The sequence below is a fragment of the Gekko japonicus genome, unplaced genomic scaffold (assembly GCF_001447785.1).
Source record: "Gekko japonicus isolate JY-2015 unplaced genomic scaffold, Gekko_japonicus_V1.1 scaffold416, whole genome shotgun sequence".
In the NCBI taxonomy this organism is placed as follows: domain Eukaryota; kingdom Metazoa; phylum Chordata; class Lepidosauria; order Squamata; family Gekkonidae; genus Gekko; species Gekko japonicus.
Window position 1 is genome coordinate 936,839 of NW_015172564.1, and position 24,143 is coordinate 960,981.

At 54.2% G+C, this 24,143-nt stretch overlaps 2 protein-coding genes across 4 annotated transcripts in view; both read left to right on the forward strand.

Moving 5' to 3' along the window:
- TPST2 (tyrosylprotein sulfotransferase 2) overlaps nt 1-5,168 on the forward strand; it is an 11,553-nt gene extending 6,385 nt beyond the window's left edge. For 2 of the 3 annotated variants that reach the window (XM_015421280.1, XM_015421282.1), the window contains exons 3-6: nt 1,334-2,262; nt 3,539-3,737; nt 4,515-4,565; nt 5,128-5,168. In XM_015421280.1, coding sequence (XP_015276766.1) covers nt 1,421-2,262; nt 3,539-3,737; nt 4,515-4,565; nt 5,128-5,157 — 1,122 coding nt within the window. In that variant the 5' untranslated portion in view covers nt 1,334-1,420 and the 3' untranslated portion in view covers nt 5,158-5,168. Of the gene's footprint in view, nt 1-1,316; nt 2,263-3,538; nt 3,738-4,514; nt 4,566-5,127 lie in introns of those variants that run through there. The other variant, XM_015421283.1, reaches the window with a different exon arrangement.
- A 6,091-nt stretch (nt 5,169-11,259) lies between these two features.
- Nucleotides 11,260-23,988, forward strand: TFIP11 (tuftelin interacting protein 11). Its single transcript, XM_015421277.1, has 12 exons — nt 11,260-11,483; nt 13,201-13,354; nt 14,132-14,288; nt 14,769-14,896; nt 16,066-16,218; nt 16,769-17,284; nt 17,648-17,754; nt 18,651-18,819; nt 19,023-19,266; nt 20,261-20,403; nt 20,757-20,922; nt 22,626-23,988. Exons 1-12 carry the CDS (start codon nt 11,260-11,262, stop codon nt 22,979-22,981), a joined length of 2,517 nt encoding a protein of 838 aa, XP_015276763.1. The 3' UTR covers nt 22,982-23,988.
- The last annotated feature ends 155 nt before the right edge of the window (nt 23,989-24,143 follow it).

A 24,143-nucleotide genomic window follows, 5' to 3' on the forward strand; every position in this document is an offset into this window, starting at 1 on the left:
GGCGAACGGCCCGGTGGTGTGAACTGGGGGGGGGGGGGCGGGGGGGCTTGCTGGTGGTGTCCTTGACCCCAAGGATGGGATTTGCAGTGGCTCGAATTGGTCTGGATTCCCACCTGCGGCTGCCCTGCACACTGTGTGCTGGACTCGCCTTTGGCAATGCCTTCATGTGTCCCGTCCCCCCCACACACTCTAAAAGCTTTTTTAATGGGCCGTGTGCCCTCCCCATGCAGTTGAAGTGATCCGCATAGTGCGGCCATTTCACATTAAAGCAGCAGTCCCCAGTTTGAGTCAGTCCTCAGTCTGATGGACTTTTTGATTCTCTGGGCCATCCGTGGGCAGGTCCCAATCCTGAAGGCTTTCTTACCTCCGGGTAGGGTGCTATCCCTGTGAGCTGCAAAGCACGCAGCAAACCTCTCTGAAGGGCTGCTTTTAACGTCTTTAGCTTTCCGCTTGCATCTTGCTTGACTCAGGGAAGCAAACTGCTCTTGGGTGTGAAGGCAGCATTTTTTTAAAAAGCCAGAATATCCTGTGAAGTGAGATGGAGTTCCTAGAGAACCAGTGCGTGTGTTTGGATCAAGTGGTTGAGAATCCTGGCTCTGTACCTGTGTGCTGGATGCAGACAACAGTTAGCTCTGTATATTCTGAGGACCTGTTCTGCACAAGTACAGAAAACTGCACAGTTTTGCATGGGACATTAAAAACAGCTTTATGCTTGAAAAACTGGCCATTCAGGCCCATCTTTGCAGCCCAGTTTGGTGTCGTGGTTAAGTGCGCGGACTTTAATCTGGGAGAACCGGGTTTGATTCCTCACTCCTCCACTCGCACCTGGCTGGATGACCTTGGGCAAGCCGTAGTTCTGATAAGAGCGGCTCTTCAAGCGGTTCTTGGAAAAAGAGCAGTTTCTGCCAGAGCTCTCTCAGCCCCACCCACCTCACAGGGTGTCTCTTGTGGGAGGGGAAGGGAAAGGGGATTGTAAACCGCTCTGAGACACCTTTGGGTAGTGAAGGGCGGGGTTTAAGTCCAATCTCTTCTCTTCTTCTTCTCTTCTAAGGTGCAGGAATCGTGCTTCCGCTGGGGCGTGCAGTAGGATTTTCAAGGACATGAGCTCCAAAGTGCAATCCTAAACAGAGTTGCCTAACCCTGTAGACTGCAATGAGCTCGGAAGGGCCTGATTTTGCTTTGAATTGACTCCTTGCACCACCATGTCTAAGGCAGCGGAAGTACCTTCTTGCAGGCTCTGGAGAGGAGCAGATTAAAAATGGGTGCATCATGTCACTGCTGCAGGCTGCATACTTTCTGACTCTGCCTTGAGTTGTTGGCTTTGTCTTGGCAGATCGTCTCTGGCTCGGCCTCTTCTTGTCCGGAAGCTGAAAGCGGAGCAGACGCCACGTGTTCCTGGGCCCATGTGGATGGGGAGAGGATGCGGGTGACCATGAAGCGGGTGCTGCTGGGGGTGGGCTTTGCCATCGCCCTGATGGTGTCCGCACACCTGGGCCAGCAGATGCTCCAGTGCCAGCAGATCCTGGGCCAGGGCTCCGGCCAGCGGGGCCTGATGCGGCCGGAGAACGAGGAGCTGGTGATGTTGGACGCCAACCGAGTCGAGTACCGGTACAGCAAAGAGATGCCCCTGATTTTCATCGGCGGGGTCCCTCGGAGCGGGACCACGCTGATGCGGGCCATGCTGGACGCTCACCCGGAGGTGCGCTGCGGGGAGGAGACCCGCATCATCCCGCGCGTGCTGGCCATGCGGCAGGCCTGGTCCAAATCCGGGCGGGAGAAGATGCGCTTGGACGAAGCTGGGGTGACGGACCAAGTCTTGGACGCTGCCATGCAGGCCTTCATCCTGGAGGTGATCGCCAAGCACGGGGAGCCGGCCAGGTACCTCTGCAACAAGGATCCCTTCACGCTCAAGTCCTCCGTCTACCTGTCTCGCCTGTTCCCCAACTCCAAATTCCTCCTGATGGTGCGTGACGGCCGGGCCTCCGTCCATTCCATGATCACCAGGAAGGTCACCATTGCCGGCTTTGACCTCAGCAGTTACCGGGACTGCTTAATGAAGTGGAACAAGGCCATCGAAGTGATGTACAACCAGTGCTTGGAGATTGGCCGCGCACGCTGCCTCCCCGTCTACTATGAGCAGCTGGTGCTGCATCCCCAGAAGTCCATGCGGGACATCATGGAGTTCCTGGACATCGCCTGGAGCGATGCCGTCCTGCACCACGAAGAGCTGATTGGGAAGCCCGGAGGCGTCTCCCTTTCCAAGTGAGTGCCTGTGCGCACGCGCTCTTTCGGCTCCTCCCTCTGTGCACGGTGGTGGGGTGGAGACTAGCTCAGGGTAGTGGAGGCAAGGACACCTGCAGGGGGGCTACCAACAGGGTTGTGAGGGTAGGGGTGGGGGTCCCGTTAGTTCTGGCAGTCCACAAGGAAAGCAGACCGAGGACTAAGAACTTCCCAGAGTAGCCGCTAGCAGCACAGGCATCTAAAGACGACACCAGGCTGCACCTTGGACAGGGCTGCCCTCTCCGCATCACAGGCTGGAGCAACGAAGGTGCCACGGATACACCTGCACGTCACACGTACCTCCTCGCCGGGCAGTGCTCCCCAAAGGGAGGCTGCAGTGGAGAAGCAGAGCGTTGCCAGCAACTAGGAACCATGGCTGGCTGCCGTGGCCAGCTCGCATTTGAATCTGAGGGAGGCATGCCGTCGTCTCCGGCAAGCAGGGTTGGCGAAGCTTTGGGGGAGAGCTTCGGCAGTGTGCCACAGCCAGTGGGAACAGAGGTCACAGTGGAGCCCGAGGCATGAATCCGTCTAATGAGTGGCCTTAAACTGTTGTCGGTACCCAGACTTGGATGGTTTTGAAAAACAGGCTCAAATGTGTGGCAGAGAGGCCCAGAGGCGACGTCAGCCTTGGCCATCCGATGGAGCCTCCGTGTCCAGCAGCAGCAGTGGCCCTCTAAAGGGGCCAACAACAGGAGGAGTCCGTTACCCGCACGCCCTGCTCGGAGGCTCCTGGGTGGCCAGTCTTGGGAGGGGGAGGGGCTGGGTTGTCCCACTCTGTCAGGTGGATTTAGTGGCATGGTGGGGGTGGGACCCGTGTAAGAATGAACTGCCTATCTTGAAAAACAACTCCATGCTCCTGCCCCCTCCATAGTGTAAGCCACAACTGTTTCCCATCAGTTAACACCAAGGAAATCTGTAAGGTCCCCCCCCCCCCTTTAGCATTCAGAAAGATAGAGCAGGACTGAACAGCAGGCTGTCCTTCAAGGCTGTTTGGATCCTCCTGCCTCCCAGCCTCCCAGAACTTCTCCTCCCAGCTCAGCCTGTTCCTCCCCCACCCCCCACCCGAGTCAGGGCCTTCAGCTGGAGAAAGACGGACAGGTTTTGATATATGCTATAAAGACCAGCAGGGGCCAAGGGGAGGCGAGAGGGAGATGTGGTGATGATGGCTCGTGTGTCTGCCCTTGGGGGGGTGGGGGAGCGTGGGAAAGGGGCCTCTGGTGGGAACCTGACTCTCCCCCCCCCCCAAATCTCTGTGCAGGATTGAGCGATCCACAGACCAGGTGATCAAGCCCGTGAACACAGAGGCCTTGACCCGTTGGCTGGGGCACATTCCGGGGGACGTGCTGCAGGACATGGCCCACATCGCCCCGATGCTGACCAGGCTGGGCTACGACCCCTATGCCAACCCCCCCAGCTATGGGCAGCCAGACCCCCTGGTGATCAACAACACCCACAGGGTGAGTGCCGCGGCAGATGGCGGCTCTGACGGGGACAGGCTCCAAGGCCTGGTCTTGGAATCACGTTAACTCTCTGGTTGGAACAGATGACATTTCTTGCCACAGTCCAGTGCCTCCTTGAGTCCTCTTTTTATTGACAACAGACTACAGCAAATAGAGCTTATTGTTCAGAGGAGGAAGTCATCTTGCTGGGCCTTAGCCAGCAGGAAAAGTTCTTGGCAATGTGTACTTTTCAGGTGGCCACGTCTGGTGGAAGTGAAGCTGGCGGCACAGAGGGGCTCTTCTTCATCAGCCAGGCCTTAGACGCCTGCCGGCTTGTTTGCTCGAGAGGTGCTCCAGTCCCGCTGGCACACACCCCTGGGGAGGCAGGGGGACGAGGGTGCCCGTCTCCCTCAGAGCGCTGCCATCCTTTGTGCCAGCGTGGGGGACACTCTTCCACAGCGTGGCAACATCTCCCCATTTAAGCAGGATAATTCTGTGTTTAATTGCGATCAAACCGTAATCGGTTAGTTGCAGTACTTTGGTGAATTAAATGTTGGTTAGGATCCCACTTCCGTTCAGAAGGTCCATTTATGAGCATTGCTGGTAAGTCAGGATAGCGAGCTGTCTAATTGCAAAGACCTTTCCCTTCTGATGGTCACATCTGGAAAGGAAGCGTCCTTTGGGCTGCAGAGGTTGGGAGGCGGCAGATCAGCAGAGCAAAGGGGTCTCTCTTGTGTGTGGTGGTGGGGGGGGGCGCTTGGCCTTCTTGACCCTCCTTTTTCGTTCCTCACACAGGTTCTAAAAGGGGACTTTAAAACACCTGCCAATCTGAAAGGACAATTTCAGGTGAGGTTTCTTGCGTTTCCCTGTTTGCTGCCTCCTTCTTTGAGCTTTTTCTCTCCCTCCCCCCTCCCGGTGAGGATGCCTCCTCAGGGTGAATTTTGCTCCCACTCTTCTTTGGTGAGCTTTCTGGTCAAGGTGTGGCCCAGGGGTTATATCTAAATCCCACATACACATTTTGTAGGTGCCAGTGACTTCTAGGAAAGCATGTGTGAGGCCAAGGATACCGAAGGGCCCCCTAGCAGGACTTGTAAAGCAAATTGTGCCACACTTCCAGGGATGAAGAGGGGCTGTGGCTGGGAGCGGGGTGTGTGCATTGCCTGCATGGCCCCAGCTGAAGGCTCCCAGGCAGCCAGGGTGGGAATGGCTTGTCTCCGCCGAATGTCAGTCAGAGGAGAGAGACCTGAGCCAGGGGAGCCGGTGGGTGGGCAGGAGGGCGATAAGGCGGCTTCCAAGGTTTGTGTCTTCCGGTTTCCTTTTCTGGCCCAGTTCAGAAGGGCAGAATGCCAAACCTAAGAGGACTACTGATAATTATTTTGTTTTGGGGTTTTTTTTTGGGCTTTTCCAGGGGACTCAGAATACTACTGCTTTTCACTGATGAAGCCGGGGACTTCCAGGTAGGTACCTGAGCCGCTGGCAAACCCTGCCCCTTCCTTCTCCTGCCACGGTGGCTGCCTGGTGTCTGGCTGATAAGCTGGGTCACCTCCTGCATCATGTAGGCGGGGTCTGGGGTGACTGCCTCTTAGGCACCTGATAACACAGCAGCGGCCTTGCTCTGCCGTATCTGGGCCTGTGGTGCTTCAAGGCGGAGTGGCTGATGTTTCCCAGGAAGGATTTCTTGCCTCCCTGAGCTCTTCAGCTGCTAAATTCTTTCTTGTGCTCCTCCGTGCCCACTTTTATGTCTGAAAGCCTGTCCTCTAACCTGAGCAGAGACCGGTGTGTGTGGGGGCACACACACACACACACACACACACACACAATTAATTAAATGCTTAATTAAATGAATGCACCTTCTTTGCAGAAGTAACTTTGACTTTCTCCCCACTCAGGTGCCAGTTACTTGTGGTTGTGCTGAAGATACGGAAATTTGCAAATAGCAAACGTGGAACTCTGTTATCCAAGCATATTGCTTGCTACTGACATTGCCAAATGGAGCGTTTTCTGTCAGGCATTTTTGCATTTATTTGCAAACTTTGGACATTTTGGACTCCCAAGTCTGTCTATGTTGTTTGGATGCTCTGTGGTCAAAGGCGAAATCTGTGGAAACAAGAGAGCTTGAGGCCTGCTGGGGAACATTTTATACTTGTGGGCTGGAGACCTTTTCTCAGGCTCCATCTAAGTGTCTTGCAACTTTGGTTCATCTCAGATAACTGTTATTTTAACCCTGTTAGAGTGCTCGTCTTACAGGTGACAATCTGAAACTTGCTGCCCGTCACTTTTATTTGTAATTTACAAAAAAATTAAAAATTAATATATGAGGCTCTCTTCCTTCACATCTTGCCTAGTTTTATTAGACGTAAATGGTTACTAATGGTCCCAGGTTCAATCCCCCGTATCTCCAGTTAAAAGAACTGGCAGTAGACCTTGTGAAGGACCTCTGCCTGTGACCCTGGAAAGCTGCCTCCAGTCCGAGTAGACAACCCTGACTTTGACGGTCCAAGGGTCTGATTCAGTAGAAGGCAGCTTCATCTGTTCATGGGTTTCGATACACCCCACCCCCAATCCCTTTGGCAGGTGTAACTATAGCTATATCCTCACAGGGGTGGGGAAAATGCTCTCTACTGTGAAAATGTTCTCTGCATATTCTACAGAGAATCATAGAGTTGGAAGGGACCTCCAGGGTCATCTAGTCCCAACTCCCTGCGCAATGCAGGAAATTCACAAATACCTCTCTCTCCACTAGGGTTACCAAGTACCTACCTACGAATCGGCGGGGGACACATGCTTCCCCGCCGGAACATTCTTGCATGTAACATGGCCGCATCGCACTATCCTGTCGCCCAGACGTGACGTAAGCACGCTGGGCATGTAGCTGGGCGACACTCTGGCAATGGGGCTGGAAACTCGATGGTACCATCGAGTTTTCAGCCCCATTGCCAGAGCATCGCCTGGCTACATGCCCACGTCATGTCTGGGTGACAGGATAGTGCAGCGCCTGTGTTTTCCCCGGGGGAATGTTCCCGGCAAGAACTATAAGTCCCCCGTCGATTTGCGGTAAGTACTTGGTAGCCCTACTCTCCACACCCACAGTGACTGCTGTTCCACGCCCAGAAGATGACAACAAACCTCCAGGATTGCTTCCTGACCCCAAAGTGGCAATCAGCATTTCCCTGGGCATGTAAGAAAGGGCCACAAGAACTAAGCACTGATGCAGCCCTTCCTGCCCTCCCTCTCATGATCTGCCTAAGTTCATACAATAAGCATTGCTGTCAGATGGCTGTCTAGCCTCTGTTTGAAAACCTCCAAAGAAGGAGAGCCCACCACCTCCCGAGGAAGCCTGTTCCACAGAGGGACCGCTCTGTCTGGAAGTTCTTCCTAATGTGTAGCCGAAAACTCTTCTGATTTAATTCCAACCCGTTGGTTCAGGTCTGACCTTCTGGGGCAACAGAAAACAACTCCACATGTACATGTGCATCCTCATCCAGCTGTATGGAGTTTCTGGCTGGGTGTCTCCAGTATGCAGATGACACCCAGCTGTATCTGTTGAGGTGCGGCTAGCCGAATACTGCCCCAGATATCTTGGCCTAGGGTTTGGAGGCTGTGGTTGGTTGGTTGAAACAGAGCATCCATCTAAGGCAGAGGTTCTGTGGCTGGGCCAGGGAGATTTGGGGTTGGGGTGTCCACTCCCGGCTCTTGAGTACGTGCCCTTAAAACCAGTGCCAACTCTGCGTGTGGTGGTGGTGGGGGATTGGATTTATACCCCGCCCTTCACTACCCAAAGAAGTCTCAGAGTGGCTTACATAAGAGAAGAAGAAGAGAAGAGATACCCTGCCCTTCACTCAGAGTCTCAGAGTGTCTTACAATCTCCTTTCCCTTCCCCTTCCCACAACAGACACCCTGTGAGGTAGGTGGGGCTGAGAGAGCTCTTTCCAGAACTGTCCTTGAGAGAACTATGGCTTGCCCAAGGGCATCCAGCAGCTGTGGGAGAATCAAACCCGGTTCTCCAGATTAGAGTCAAGAGAAGCCAATGTTGGATCAGGCCAATGGCCCATTCAGTCCAACACTCTGTCACACAGTGGCCAAAAATACCAGATGCCATCAGGAGGTCCAGCAGTGGGGCCAGGACACTAGGAGCCCTCCCACTGTTGCCCCACAAACACCAATCTCCTTTCCCTTCCGCTCCCCACAACAGACACCCTGTGAGGTAGGTGGGGCTGAGAGAGAACTGCCTTTGAGAGAAATCTCTGAAATAACTTGTGACTCACCCAAGGTCACACCAGCAGCTGCATGTGGAGGAGTGGGGAAATCAAACCTGGTTCTCCCAGATTAGAGTCTGTGCTCCTAACCACTACACCAAACTGGCCAGACTGCTGTTTTTTCCATCTGCACCAGGTTAGGTAATTGGCCCCCTTCCTGTCTTGCTTCAGCTAATGGTCACCTCCTGATTAGACTACTGCAACTCGCTCTATGCAGGGCTACCCTTGAGACTGACCTGGAAACTGCAACTGGTCCAGAATGCCATGGAGCCTAGTCTCACAGGAACCTCTTTCAGAGCCCACCATTCAATGGGCGCTCCGCCAGCTGCACTGGCTCTAGATTGAATACTGGATCAGGTTCAAGGTTTTGGTACTAACCTTTAAAGCCCTAAATACCTTTGGTACCGCCTCTCCTGGTAAAACCCCCAAAGAGCTCAACACTCAATGGGTAGCAGCCTACTGGTGATCCCTGGCCAGAAAGGTATCCAGCTGTCCTTGACCAGAACCAGGGACTTGCTCAGCCCTGGCCCCGATCTGGCGGAACGCTCAGCGGAGTGAGATCCGCAGGCCCTGCGGGATTTGACGCGGTTCCACAGGACCTGCAAGGCAGAAATGCTCCGTCAGTTTAGGGTCGAGGGAGGGACGGTTTCATTCTGGACTGGCATCCTTCCTTTCCCTCCCCCCTCCTGTTCTGTGTCTTTCCCCCTCTTCTGATTCATTGTAGGATATTTATCCCCCCCCCCATAAGGAGCACCAGGGTGGGCTTCCTGTTTTCATGTGCCATCTTTTAGTTGTGAGTATTATTGCAAGTATTATTTTAATAGTTTAATTTTATAGACATTGTTTTACGATTGCTATTGTTACCCACTCTGAACCCTGCTGTACAGGGAAGGGAGGGCTGTAAATCCAATATTTAAGACAATAAGCCTGCAGCACCCATAGCTGGCATCCATGCACGGCACGCTGCCCCTCCCTGCTCATCGTGTTGGTGCAGAATGATCCATTTACTTCATACCAATGCTCCAAGCCCTGGAGTCTTGTGTGCCAAAATTCTACTTTGTGAGCTCCTGGCACTAAAGTTAGAATCATAGAATGTTAGACCTGGAATGGACCTTGCAGGTCATCTAGTCCAACCCCCTGCACTCTGCAGGAGCACGGCCGAAAGATAGCCCTGCAACATACCCGAAAGAGGGTCATCCAGCCCCCGTTTGAAAACGTCCAGCAAAGGAGCCTCCATCACCTCCCGAGGCAGTCCGTCCCACTGCTCAACCACTCTTCCAGTCAGGAGGTTTCTCCTGATATTTAGCCGGTAACAACTCCCTTGTAATTTCCACCCATTAGATCTAGTCTTGCAATCTGGAGCAAGAGAAAATAGATCCGCTCCCTCTTCTACATGACAGCCCTTCAGATACTTGAAGACTGCAATCGTGTCCCCTCTAGGCCTTCTCTTTCCCAGGCTAAACAGACCCGACTCTTTCAGCCTTTCCTCATAAGACTTGGATTCCAACCCTCTCACCATCCTGGTTGCCCTCTTCTGTTGCAAGCAAGCGATTTGGCTACTGCATAAACTAGTTTGCTCTGGAGCCATCCTTCCTGAGCTTAGAGGGAACACTGCTTCATACCCCACCTTTCTACCAGGCCTGGGAAGGGGAGGATCCAGAGCAGCTTTCATCGTTCTTCTCCATTTGGGGGTAGGTAAGGCGGCAAGCCTGTGACTGTCCAAAATTGGCCCAGCAAGCTGAGCTGAAGATCCCGATCTGAGCTTCATAGTCTTGCACCCCAACCCACACCAAATCGTTCTGGGCCTTCCCCGCAACCGGCAAGCAGTGCCTCTGTTCTCAGGCAGCCCGGCTCTCCGTGAATCGGCTCCTGGCAGGGTTCTCGCACGGGGACTCTTCTGGCAGCTCCCCTGCCACCCCCCACCCAAGTCGGACAAACAAAGGGGGGGTTGGCTTTGCTCTGGCCTGACGGGGCCAGCCCCAGCAGGCCCACAAGTGGGGCTCGGAAGGAGCGGGCCTTTTGGCGGGGGGTCCTCTGAAGGGCAAGGAAAGATCCCCCTCTGGAGCCAGCCCGTGAGGGGGGGGCAACTGGCCAGGCTTTTGAGGGTGCCCTTTCTGCCCCACATTTTCAAGCTGGGGGGCGCCTGGGCCACTCTTTCAGGCGGCTGTGTGTCCTGTCCACGCTGGAGGTCAAAGCCGGCTGGCCAGCAGTGGGAGCAGACCCACTCAAGAGAAAGGGAGGCACCTGCCTCGGACCAGCCCCCTTTGCAGGCCGGCCACAAGCAGTGCTCCCTCTAAGCTGAGTTAGCGAGAGCTAGCTCACAGTTTTTTAGCCTCCGGCTGACACATTCTTGTATTAGCTCAGGAAGGAGGGCTCCCGAGCAAACTGATTTATGCAGCAGCCAGATCGCTCGCTCACAACTTTAAGGCCGGTAGCTCACAAAGCAGAATTTTTGCTCACAAGGCTCCACAGCTGAGAGGGAGCACTGGCCACAAGGGAACCAGAGAGCCCTGGGACACAGCAGCCAGGGGAGGGATGGGGGGGGGGGGGTTGGGGTTTTCCCTCTTCCAGTCTGGCCTCAGTCTGGCCTGCCCGTCCCCCCCCACCAGCGCCCTCCCACCAGCGCCCTCCCACCAGTTGCACCCCCTCCCCAGGCAGGGACGGATTAACCATGAAGCAGACTAAGCACAGTGCTTAGGGCACCAGGGCCAAAGGGGGCACCACAAAGTTGGAAAAAGGGTGAAAAGGGAAAAAAAGAATGAAGATTTGTAAAAAAAAAAAAGATTGATAAAACTAGTGCAAATGGATCCTGGTGCACCTTAGGGCTATCTTCTATTTTTTTGTTGGGGAGGAGGTGCCGTGTGTCAGAGGATGTGTTCAAAAGTAAAAGGATGGAGCCAAATGCAGTTGTCACGACAGTCATCTCAATGACCCTCTCTGCCCCTTTTTAATTCCAGCCCCATGTAAACGTCAAAAATGAAGCCTGTTCAGTTGAGTGGTGCGCAGAAGGGGGGGGGGCAGTGCTTAGGCAACCACCAGTGAGCCCCTCCCCACAGCCCTCCTGCCAGGTAGGCCGGCCCCAGCGTCTCGCCCGGCCTTTGGGGGGGAGGGGGCGGGGCGGAGCCGGAATGACCTCCCCCTCCCTCCCCCCTCCCTCCCGGCCACAGACACACACATACACACACAAAGAGAGAGTTCATTATAAGAAGGTTCTTGCAGTTTTGCAGAGCAGTCTCATGCAGATTTCCACAATTACCTCTCCTCCCTCCCACCCCCCCGGCGCCATGTCGCTCTCCCACCTGTACGGCGGCGACGCGGCGTCGGCTGCTGCAGCGGGCGCGGACGACGACGACGTGGAGATGGAGCGCTTCGAGATCACGGACTGGGACCTGGAGAACGAGTTCAACCCCAACCGGCAGCGCCACTGGCAGACCAAGGAGGAGGCCGTCTACGGCGTCTGGGCCGAGCGGGACTCCGACGACGAGCGGCCCAGCTTCGGCGGGAAACGGTGCGGGGGCCGGGCCGGCCGGCGGGCGGGGGGATGCGGAAAGCAAAACCGGGACCCCGTCCGAGGGAGCGGGACCCAGACCCTCCGCCTGCACGAGGGAGCCACTCTTAGAATCACAGAAGGTTAAGAGCTGGAAGGGACCGCGGAGGTCATCTAGTCCAGCCCCCTGCACGCTGCACGAGCATGGCCGAAAGAGAGCCCTGCATTAGCTGAAAGATGGTCCTCCAGCCTCCGCTTGGAAACATCCAGCGAAGGAGCATCCACCACCTCCCGAGGCAGACTGTTCCACCGCTCAGCCACTCTTAGAATCACAGAATGTTAGAGCTGGAAAGGATCTTGCAGGTCATCTAGTCCAGCCCCCTGCACTCTGCAGGAGCATAGCTGAAGGATAGCCCTACAACATTAGCTGAATGGTCCTCTAGCCTCCATTTGGAAACGTCCAGCGAAGGAGCACCCACCACCTCCCGAGGCAGTCTGTTCCACCACTCAACCTCTCTTAGAATCACAGAATGTTAGAGCTGAAAGGTACCTTGCAGGTCATCTAGTCCAGCCCCCTGCACTCTGCAGATGCACAGCCAAAAGATAGCCCTACAACATTAGCTGAATGGTCCTCCAGCCTCCATTTGGAAATGTCCAGCGAAGGAGCACCCACCACCTCCCAAGGCAGTCTGTTCCACCACTCAACCACTGTTAGAATCATAGAAAGTGTTGGAAGGGATCTTGCAGGTAATCTAGACCAACCCCCTGCACTCTGCAGGCGCATAGCCGAAAGAGGGCCCTACAATATTAGCCAAAAGATGGTCGTCCAGCCTCCACTTGAAAACGTCCAGCGAAGGAGCCTCCACCACCTCCCGAGGCAGTCTGTCCCACTGGTCAACCACCCTTCCAGTTAGGAAGTTTCTCCTGATATTTAGCCGGTATCGGCTCACTTGTCATTTTCCACCCATTAGATCTAGCAGCTGCCCCTCCGAGCTTGGAAGTCAAGTGGGGTTGGGCCCGGTTAGTACTTAGGAGGGGGAGGGGGACAGACCCCCAAGGAAATCTGGGGTTGCCACACGGAGGCAGGCAGTGGAAAGCACCTCGGAACCTCCCTTGCCTTGTAAACCCCACGCACGGGTTAGCAGAAGCCAGCTGCGGGTGGGAGACATGCTTGAGGTCTAGGAAGATGTGCCTGGTGTGGAGAGAGTTGACTAGAACCCCTCGAAGTCATTCACTGAAGCTGAAGGGTGGGAGATTCAGGACAGACAGAAGGTGTGGAGAGAGTTGACCCCAAACCCCAAAGAGTTTGTTGATTTATGGTTAACTTGTGGAACTCGCTGCCACAGGATGTGGTCAAGGCTGCCAATCTGGAAGGCTTTAAAAAGGGAGTGGACAAATTCACAGAGGACGGGGTTATCAGTGGCTGCTAGTCCTGATGGACATCTACTCCCTCCGGTACCAGAGGTGGTCTGCCTCTTTGTATCAGTTGCTGGGGAGCACGGGCAGGATGAGGCTGTTGCAGTTGTGCTTTTTATGTGTCACCTAGAGGTAGCTGGTTGAGACAGAATGCTGGACCTGATGGACCTTTGGTCTGATCCAGCAGGCTGTTCTTATGCTCTCTGAACTTGGAATGCTGATGCAGCAGCTGGCCTGGACACCTGCCGGCCAGGTTTAGTTCAGGAAGCAGATTTCACCGGTCGGCTGCTTCTGAAGGATGTCTTTTTTAAAATGGCTCTAGGTCTAAAGATTATTCAGCCCCCGTGAACTTCATCAGTGCTGGGCTGAAGAAAACGGCAGCGGATGAGGTGGTCGATGAGGATTCTGACGAGGATGAGAAGCCTCCGAAGCCAGAGGAAGCCCCCAAAGAGTTTGTGCCAAAGAAGTTAAAAACAGTGAGTCACTCTCACCACACATTATTTGTACGTTCTCAGGGTCCCTGGAACCTGCTTAAGGACATTGCAGAGCACTAATGATAACTGGCAAAACAAAGCAGCCCTGCTGTGTCAGGTCAGGGCTTCGTCTGGTCCTCCCGTCTCCCCCCAGTAGATAGCGAGAGGCTGCTGGAGAGGCCACAGCAGAGGCTGAAAGAGGAACCATGTTGTCTCCCCCGGTCCCGGACGACTGACATTCAGAGGGACTCTCTTTTAAGTCACCCACAAATGTGGGCACTACCCTGCTCACCCCCAGATCCAAATCATTTATAAACAAATTAAAGAACACTTGTCCTAATGCTGATCTTTGTGGGACCCCACTGCTTACTTCCCCTTCATTGTGAGAACTGTCCACTTATTCCTATTCTCTGCTTCCCTGTCATTTAACCAGTTTTTAAACTTGTATGAGGACCGTCCTCTTCTCCCGTCACTTCTAAGCTCTCTTGGGACGCTTTGTATGAATGCAGTATGCATCTTATTCCACATGGTACCAAACCATAAACTTATACAAGGGTGTTATAGTACTGGCCGTCTCATTTCAGTCCTGTAAGTCTTGCTTAATTTTCATTGCTGGCACACACTGAGTCACCATTTTCTTGAAATTGCACCCCAAGGATCTCTTTTCTGGTCCATCTGTTAGTCTAGGTGTGCGTGTGAAGAAGGGGTCAGGTTGTTCTAAAATGCATCAGTTTAGCCTTGCTAACACTGGCTCTTCTTTGCCATTTTTATTTTTAACAGGGTGGCAATTTCAAGCCCAGCCAGAAAAGTTTTGTAGGGGGAACCAAGTCCTTCATGGACTTTGGCAGCTGGGAGAGGCACACCAAGGGGATTGGGCAGAAGCTTCTTCAGAAGATGGGCTACGTGCCTGGCAGAGGTCTCGGCAAGAATGCTCAAGGTATGGCAGAAATCTCCCTTCCTGGCTGTGTGGGTTTTCTGGAGAGGACCGATGGAGCAGAGAAAGCTGGTCTGTGCCTTCAGGCAGCATTGCACAGCCTTTCAGATGGGCACCAAGTCACAGAGCTGGCATTTGTAAAGGTTCTCACTTTCTTGGGGAGAAGCTGCATCTGTCCTGAGAGACCGTCTGTGATTCACCCGGGATGAACAGCATTTGTCTGTGGGTGAGCAAGCAGGAAGCGTCACTTCCCGAGTCTTCCTGGGCTTAGCTGCTTGGTCAGCTCGGGGAGATGCCGCTCTTTTTGGAGGGAGTGGGACCCTGCACTGGAGCTCCTCCACCCCGTCTGGGGCCTTTGGAGACTGGAGAGGGGTACTTCATCGGTGCTGCTGTGGGGCTTTCTTCCCCCTTTCTCCAGGCAGCTTATGTCACCCCAGTGTTTGCATAGAACATTCCTCAGTTGACGGCTCTGCCCTTCCCCAGGTATCATCGCCCCTATTGAGGCCAAGCAGAGGAAAGGCAAAGGGGCCGTGGGGGCCTACGGCTCGGAGCGGACGTCCCAGTCCTTGCAAGACTTCCCTGCGGTGGACTCGGAGGAAGAAGCGGAAGAGGTAGGGCGTCTCTCCCCGCCCCCGCTTTCGCCTGTATTCGGTTGGGGCAGTTCGTGGCTACTTTCCCTTTCAAGTTGCCATTCGTGAAAGTGGTTCTCAGCGGCTGCATCAGAGACTTCCTCTCAGGCCGCGTGTCAGAGAGGCGGGTGTGTTTGGGTGCCTTTGCAAAGGCAGTCAGAGACATCCCCAGAATCCGAACCCGTGAGCTGGACACTAACCCAGTTGTAGCAGGGAAGGTGGGAGTCCAGCAGGAGTGAGACTGTTGCCTTTTACTTTCCGATACCCTGCCCGGAACACACAGTAATGCGGTCCATAGTAAGAAGAAATTAAGAGATCTTGTGAAAAATGGCAAGGAAGTTACCAGTGTGGTGTCGTGGTTAAGTGCCCGGACTCTAATCTGGGAGAACCAGGTTTGATTCTCCACTTGCACCTGCTGGATGACCTTGGGCAAGCCGTAGTTCTGTCAGAGTTGTCCTTGAAAAAGAGCCGTTTCTGTCAAGAGCTCTCTAAGCCCCACCTGCCTCACAGGGTGTCTGTTGTGGGGAGGAGAGGGGAAAGGAGTTTGTAAGCCGCTCTAAGACTCCTCTGGGTAGTGGGTATAAATCCAATCTCCTCCTCCTCCTCATAAAGGAAAAACGAACTGCCACCAAGAAGAGCACATTCTTGCAGTGGGGGTTAATTAGGGATGAGTTGTCCGTACCCACCGGGAATGGCGGCTAGACATCAGAGGAATGGTCTGTAAGAGCCCGTTCTGTCTGGTGCGTGACTGGAGCCAGGAGGGTCTCACCCACAGCCCTCGGGCGCCCCGTGGGCACCACCACCTGGGACTGGTGCTGTCGATCGCCAGTGAGATACTTCTGCTGCGGCCTGGCCCATTCCTGACTTTATGGACTAGATGCTTTTGATCTGTTGAGGTGGGGGCTGAGTGATTAGCAATCAACTGGATCTGACGAAATCAGCTTTTCCAGCAGCATCCTCTGGCACCTGCTGCTTTGGAGGACCGTACCGCATCACTCTCACTGAACTCTACAAAAATAACAAAACAGCCCTCTTGGAAAGCAGTCCGCAATGAGCTCCGTGGAACGGAATGGGCCGTACTCCAGCTCCCAGCAAATTGCAGCCTGTCTGTGGAAGACCTGCCTCCATCTTGGGCTTTGCTTCCCTCCTAGGAGTTCCAGAAGGACCTCAGCCAGTGGCGGAAGGACCCAAGCGGGGGCAAGAAAAAACCAAAGTATGCCTACAAGACAGTGGAGGAGCTAAAGGCCAAGGGCCGGGCGGGTAAGCAGCTCTCGGCCCCTCAGAAGGAGCTGGCACAAGTCAAGGTGAGGCCAGGACAGGGCTCTTCAGGCGTATTCCCAGAGTCCTTCCTCCTGGAGTCGGGGGGGGGGGCGGGCTAGCACGGGCCGCTCAGTTCTCGTTCCTCTGCTGTGCCCGACCAGAGACGGCTCTGTGTCCTGGGAGAAAAGGGGTTGGTTTTCTTGTGTGGGACCGTGAAACTTCCCTGTGGCCAGATACGTCGTGCAAGAGGCCTACGGGTGGAAGAGAGCCCTCAGTGCGGGGTCCCGGGACTGAAAGAAGAGAAGCTGCGGCAGTGCTTGCCTCTGGGCGGGTGCAGTGGCTGGGAGGCAAAGCAATTTCAGTCGAGAGAGGAGAGATAAAGTCTCACCAGCCTCCACGCAGCCTTCTCTCTTGCAGCACACACACAAAACAAACTTCTGGTCCGCTGTCAGATTTTGTCTCAGCAGAACAAACAGAACTTTTGTAGCAGTTGATAATCCAGTTTGAATCCTGCCAGTGACACCTTTAACCGGCCCGTTTTGCACCTGGGATCCGCACGCCTTGAGCGACTGACCCTTGGCTTTGTCTTGGCAGGTGATCGACATGACCGGCCGGGAGCAGAAGGTCTATTACAGCTACAGCCAGATCAGCCAGAAGCACAACATCCCGGACGACACCCCCCAGCAGCCCCTGCCCCTGGGCAAGGACGCCAAGCCCCAGGCCTTCGCCCTGCCCGAGCTGGAGCACAACCTGCAGCTCCTGATCGACCTCACGGAGCAGGAGATCATCCAGAACGACCGGCAGCTGCAGTATGAGCGGGACATGGTGGTCAACCTGACCCACGAGATCGAGAAGATGGACGAGGTCCTCGCCCACGAGGAGGTGGAGGTCCGCAACCTCAGCAAGGTCCTGGAGATGGTGGAGGAGTGCGAGAGGCGGATGCAGCCCGGCTGCGACAACCCCCTGACCCTCGCCGAGTGCGCCAAGGTCTTCGAGACTCTCCAGGATAAGTATTACGAGGAGTACCGGATGTCCGACCGCGTGGATCTGGCGGCAGCCATCGTCTTCCCGCTGGTGAAAGACTACTTCAAGAGCTGGGACCCCCTGAAGGTGGGTGGCTGGCAGGCTCGGCCTCCTGGGAAAACAGGTGGTGGGTTGGGAGAAGAGTCGGGTGGGGCGGAGTCAAAAAGAGGCTGGCGGGAGGGTGGCAGCGGCACAGACCCCCCCCCCCCCCCCCCGGGCGGGGGGGGAATTCTGCCTCCCGACCCCAGATGTGGGGAATGCACGGAGTGTTTTTCTGTCTGAGAGGCACCCAAGGCCCTGTCCCCACATGGAAAGTGTTAAAGGAAGCTTTAAAATAAGCGCAGCAGGGCAGTAAAAATACACAGTTGGTCTGAGTGTTGGGGAGTGGGCCTCCCTCCCGCTCCCTCCTCCTTTACTCTCTGTGCCCTCGTGGGCCTCTTTCCTCTCCAGGACTGCATGTACGGCACAGACATCCTGGGCCAGTGGAAGAGCTTGCTGGAAAATGACCACTTGTTGTCCCATGGCGGGCAGGACCTGTCCTCGGATGCTTTTCACCGGTAGGTGGGCTGCCCGTGCTTGAGCAAGTCTGAGCGTTTCCCCCGCCCCCAAGCTGTGGGAGCCCCCTTGGCTGCTCTGGCTGTCACCTCCCCGAGTCTGGCTGCCAGACCCCCCAACCCAAACAACAAAGCAGAAAGCTGTAAAGAAGCGCTACACATTCCAAGTGAAACAACGTAATTGTAACAATAGTTATAGCATTCATAGAGTTACAAATAAAGTGCAAAAGGGGTCTATGGTACAATCGTGATGGTTGTTGACGAAGTTTTCCAGAATAGTTATTTGTTTCGTGAAGAGGTCGTCCGAACGAGGACCATAAATTACAAAAGTGTGTCTTCTAACTTTTATCCATCATTGAATACAAGTGTAAGAAATCACATTTTCATCAGGAATTATTCTATACGCAGCAAGTTACACTTGCATTCAATGATGGAGAAAAGATAGAAGACACACTTTTGTAATTTATGTTCCTCGTTCGGATGACGTCTTCACGAAACAAATAAATATTCTGGAAAACTTTGTCAACAACCATCACGATTATACTACGGACCCCTTTTGCACTTTATTTGTAACTCTATGAATGCTATAACTATTGTTACAATTACATTGCTTCACTTGGAATGTGTAGCGCTTCTTTACAGCTTTCTGCTTTGTTGTTTGGGTTATTCGGAGCTGAGACACCCAACCCAGCATGGCCCCTGGGGCAGGGTACACCGTCACCTCCCCTGCCTGACAGGGTCAGAATCTGGCCCTCTGACCTGGCGAGGAGATGGGGAAAGGGGGTCTTGGTGAAGAGCCAAGAAGAAAGCAGTTGCGAAAGCCCCTGCTTGGTTAGAGTTCTCTTGCGTGGCCCTGGCCCCACGCTGCAGCACTCACTGTGAGGTTTCCTTTTGCTCAGGCTGATGTGGGAGACGTGGATGCCGTATGTCCGGAACATCGTAGGACAGTGGCAGCCCCGGAACTGCGTCCCGATGGTGGACTTCCTGGACAGCTGGGGGCACATCATCCCCCTCTGGATCCTGGACAACATCCTCGACCAGCTGATTTTCCCCAAGTTGCAGAAGGAGGTAGAAAGGGGCCTCAGTTCACGCTGCGCCAGGTTGCTCTCTGCTGGGGAAGGCTCATGGGGTGCCGGGGGGGGGGGGGGGGGGGTGAATCTGGCCTGTTACTCTCCGCGATGCCTGACCCGCTGCTCAGTGTAGACGAAAGGGTTGTGGCCACGCTTCTGGAAGCTCCCCCCCCCCCCCAAGTTCTTCAGGACTTCCGCAAGGTGGAGAACTGGAACCCTCTCACGGACACGGTTCCCATCCACTCGTGGATCCACCCCTGGCTGCCCCTCATGCATGCCCGCCTCGAGCCGCTCTACTCGCCCATCCGCAACAAGCTGGCCAGCGCCCTCCAGAAGTGGCACCCCAGCGACTCCTCCGCCAAGCTGATCCTCCAGCCCTGGAAGGAGGTCTTCACCCCGGGGTCCTGGGAGGCTTTCATGATCAAGAACATCGTGCCGAAGCTGGGTAAGGGGGCGGGCCTCTGGCCTGCGTCTGGAGCGGGGGGGGGGGATTTGTGTGTGTGCCCTCGTGCCCCCCCGGGGGGGGGAGCCTGAAAGACTAGAAAGGCCTTAGGGAATGCCTCCTGCCTGCCCACTACGGGAGTCCAGCTGGGGGCTTGCAATAAGTGAGCCACTCCCCATTTGCCGATCTACTCATTTGGAAGGAAGGGAGGCCTCCGTGCCTGGGAGCCGTTGCTGAGCTGTCGTCCCCGCCCTCTTGGCAACTTGCCTGGGACCGGTCTGACCCGGGCTGGGCCACCTCTGGCACTTCTGCCTCCTTTCTCTCTCTCCGTCTCAGTTGCTGGCGGGGGAGGGGGGAGGGCAGCACGGAAAGACTTGGGTTGCTGCCTTGGGATCGGCGCTTGGTTCCTTAGGAGGAAACGCTTGCCCAGAACACTGGGTCGGAAGGGGGTGGGGGAACTGTGTCCATGAGGAGGAGGTGGGAACTAAAGATTCACTTGGTGTTGTGGTTAAGTGCGCGGACTCTAATCTGGGAGGACCAGCCTTGATTCCCCCACTCCTCCTCCCCTTGCACCTGCGGGATGACCTTGGGCAAGGCGTAGTTCTGATAAGAGCTGTCCTTGAAAAAGAGCAGTTTCTGTCATAGCTCTCTCAGCCCCACCTGCCTCACAGGGTGCCTGTTGTGGGGAGGGGAAGGGAAAGGGGACGGTAAGCCGCTCTGAGACTTCGAGTGAAGGGCGGTCAGCGTAAATCCAATCTCTTCTTCTTCTCCTTGCCTGCCTCTGCTGTGCTTTCTGAGTCCTTGGCAGAGAGAGCCAGCAGTCCTGTGAAAAGGAGGCTGGGAAAACCAGCAGAGCCTTCCCATGATGCCTAGCACCATGCGCTCTCTCCCACACTCGCCTGCAGGAAATTCTTGGAGGCACAGAACATAGGGGGGGGGGGGCTTGGTGCTTTGCTGTGGAGGCGGCTTCAGGTGTCTTCCTTCCTTCCTCCCGCAGGTCTGTGCCTGAACGAGCTGCTCATCAACCCTCACCAGCAGCACATGGATGCCTTTTTCTGGGTGCTGGACTGGGAAGGCATGATCTCTGCCTCCAGCCTGGTGGGGCTGCTGGAGAAGCACTTCTTTCCCAAGTGGCTGCAGGTGTGTGACTCCCTCCCTCCCTGAGCCCCTGAGGCTGCTGGGAGGAGATGCAGGGATGGGGGTTGGCTCAGCGCGTGTCCAGAAGGACCCTCGGCTCCCCCCATCAGGTGGCCGGCTTGGCTCACGTCTCACGTGCGCGGCTCCTCTGGCCTGCTGCGCTGCCCCGCAGAATTCTCCTCCCTGCCTTGTGAGGAGTCGGCCACTCGACCACTGTCGGCCACTCCTGGAGCTGGCAGGTGTCAGTCGGGCAGGTGGCGCCTCCCGAGCTCTGCTTCGGGCTCTCTTGCTCAGCACAGGCATGGTGGGTTTGCACTTTCGGTCTCCTCCTGCCACCAAGCCTTTCCCTCTTCCAGGTTCTGTGCTCCTGGCTAAGTAACAACCCTAATTACGAAGAGATCACCAAGTGGTACCTGGGGTGGAAGTCTATGTTCTCGGACCAGGTGTTGGCCCACCCCTCCGTCAAGGAGAAATTCAACGAAGCCCTGGACGTCATGAACAGAGCCGTCTCTTCCAGTGTGGGTGCGTGAGTTGGTTATTAGCTCTTGCCCAAATGCCTCCACTGTAGGATTCTGTTTTTGTACATTGCAGTTGTCTTCATTTCTCATAATTATATGCTCACCGGGAAGTCATCTGCTTACGTAGCCACAAGGCTTATGCAGTTGATACAAGAAGAACAGTCCTAACTTCACAGATCTATTATGCAGTCCAAGAATCAAAACGATAAGATTATTCTTTAATACAGTCCAAATCCACTGAAGAGACAAAACACTCTTGATAACAACCTGATTTCCGGAGTGTAGTTCATATTTTCGTTTTTCTGCATCAGGTAATCCTCCTCCTCCTCAGAGCACAAGAGCCTGCCGCTGTCTCATGTCAACTAAAACCGCTTGACTTATCAAATTTTTGTTCAAGGCACCAATCATGTAGTTTTAATATGGGACAATTAGGCTCCATACTTCTGATGCCGGTAAACCTTTTTCAGTGGATCTGGACTGTATTCAAGAATAATATTATCATTTTGATTCTTGGACTGCATAATAGATCTGTGAAGTTAGGACTGTTCTTCTTGTATTGATTGTATATGCCTTGTGGCTATGTAAGCAGATAACGTCCTGGTGAGCGTGTAATTATGAGAAATGAAGACAGATGCAATGTATAAAAATTTAATAAGTCTCTATTGAATACAAACAACTTTCAGACTTTTACAGAGGATTTGTGTAACTCTTGAGGTGCCTGCTTCACAGTATTATTTCCTGTTCATCATCATCGTATTACTATGGGTTTCCTCACTTACTGCTCCACTGTGGAATCTAGCTGGCTCTGAGTCCTGAGCTAAGGGGTGGCTGAATGTCGTTTGTAAGTGTCTAAAGCGGCAATGGAGGAAAGAGAGGCTTTCTTCTTCACCTGAATCTCATCCATCTGAGTTGTCGACAGATGCTTTTCCCCAGCAGCTAGTCCTGGTTATATTTGTGTGTGAGGTTCTCTTATTTTCTTGCTCAAAAGCTGAAGGGAAGAGAGAGGCTGCTCCCAAAGAGCCCTCCCAGAAGCCAGTCCAGTTGCAAGTAGGGGTGTGCACATAAGACGAATACAGATCATAGTTCTGTATTTGGCTACCTGTATAGCTGAGAAAAAGCCGTAATTATCTGGCTTTTTTCGGGTTCATTTTAGTATACAAGAGGTTCTCATTAAACCTAACAGCCAGCTCAGCCGCCAGTCAGCTGTTGGGTTTAAATGCCTCTCTTTCACTCCCCTATGTTGGGGAGGGAAAGAAAGGCATTGTAAACATGCCTGCTTCCCTTCCCAATCTTCTCCAGGTGCCCCGTAGCCTGACTGGCGGGGAGTGAAATTGACAGGGAAATCTGTAGGGTCTACCAGAGGGAAAGAAGTCATTTCCCTCGGGTGGTGTGAATCAGACCCGAATATATTCGGGAATACCGAATATAGCCCCAATCCGAATACCTTACTATTATTTTACTGTGAAAATCAGCATTTACCGATATTTTTCGGGTCTGATTTACCCAAACCTGAAAAAAACCGGGTTTTTTTTTTTTTTTTTGCACATCCCTAGTTGCAAGAGGTGGCTTGCTCCCCACCCCACCTCACCCCTGAGCTTCAGGGTCCCGCTGTCTCCCGCCCACAGAGGAGAGGCTGAGCAGTGTCGCCGTCCCCCATCCACCATGGTATGCTGGCCTTTTCACTGCTTTCTCTCTTTCCTTGCCTAGGGGGCTACATGCAGCCTGGTGCGCGAGAGAACATTGCTTACCTGACCCACACGGAGCGCCGGAAGGACTTCCAGTACGAGGCCATGCAGGAGCGCCGGGAAGCCGAGAACATGGCCCAGCGGGGGATCGGCATGGCTGCCGGCTCTGTGCCCATGAACTTCAAGGACCTGATCCAGACCAAGGCCGAGGAGCACAACATCGTCTTCATGCCAGTCATTGGGAAGCGGCACGAAGGGAAGCAGCTGTACACCTTTGGGCGCACCGTCATCTACATCGACCGGGGGGTGGTCTTTGTGCAGGGGGAGAAGACCTGGGTCCCCACCTCCCTCCAGAGCCTCATTGACATGACGAAGTGAGAGTGAGGGGCCGGGCCCACTCTGCCAGTGGGGAGGACTGGTCCGGGACGCCTCGAGGGGGCTGTGCTGCCATCCTGGTTTGCCAGAAACGTTCTGCGCTGCAGCGGCCCCGAAGGGCTTCAGACAAGCACAGCTAGGCCCTTGAAGGGGCTTCGCTGTGTCCATAAAAATTTATCTTATTTTGTGTTAGTGGGTGTCCAGTCCACTCATTCACGGGCCTGAAGTAGAAGTCAGCTCTTCTGCTGGAAGAAGCTGCCTTCCGCCCTTCAGAAGCCATTCTTCCTGGAAGAAACGGGGATGCATTTGGTGAGCCCCCAGCAGAACAGGGCGAGGGGCAGGAGGCTGGGCCTGTGAGGCTGTGCTTGTAGGAGTTCTGGCAGGGGTCTCAGGGCCCACGGGCAGGGAGCAGATGCTCCCGTGGCGAGGCCCAGTGCACTTATGGAGCCTGAGGTGTGGGCACCCCGTAACGTGTGTGGTTTGTTTTTGGTATCGCACACAAGTGAAAACGTTACAGGAGAATCTTGCCTCCGGTTTATCAAAACAGTTTTCTACACTTTTAACACTGGCAGGCTTTAAAGAACATGACAGACTCATCCACTGATTCTTTTATCATCTAAGAGTGATTATTTGAGGCTGTGCATTATTTCTTGCCGAATGCAAACCGGTTCCCCGTGGCCAGGAGCTGCTTCAATGAAGATGCTCTGTGTCAGTTCAGACTTCCGGATTTACAGGTGTTCAAAATCATCTTCTAGCTGCCCCACTTAACTAGTTAGGGAAGTGCGCGTACTCTCCTTATCTTACATTAGCCACTGTACCATTATCTGCATTCATGTATTTTTCCAGAAACATCTCAGTGCTGTGTTCATACAGTTTTAGTACTTTGAGTCTTATCTGAGAACACCAAAATAAGTGACTGCTATTTTCTCATCCAGGACACTGTTGGATCTGAGCCACTTTACACCACAGGAAAAGGCTCGATATAAATGTTTTTGTAAATAAACCAACATACCCCATATTTGAACGGTATCCTTGTTTGGGTTCAGACATTCCTGCCATTCTCAAATGCTTACTTGCACCTGGGCCCAGACAGGAGTCTGTGGCTGTTATGCTGCTTCTGATCTGGTAGAGGCCACATCACGTCAGTGACGCCTTTGTCCCTTCC

Coding starts and splice junctions, on each gene's coding strand:
- TFIP11 (XM_015421277.1), top strand. CDS start 11,260: ATGTCGCTCTCCCACCTGTACGGCGGCGACGCGGCGTCGGCTGCTGCA. Junction 14,897..16,065: donor CGGAGGAAGAAGCGGAAGAG/GTAGGGCGTCTC, acceptor CTTCCCTCCTAG/GAGTTCCAGAAGGACCTCAG. Junction 18,820..19,022: donor TCCCCAAGTTGCAGAAGGAG/GTAGAAAGGGGC, acceptor GACTTCCGCAAG/GTGGAGAACTGGAACCCTCT.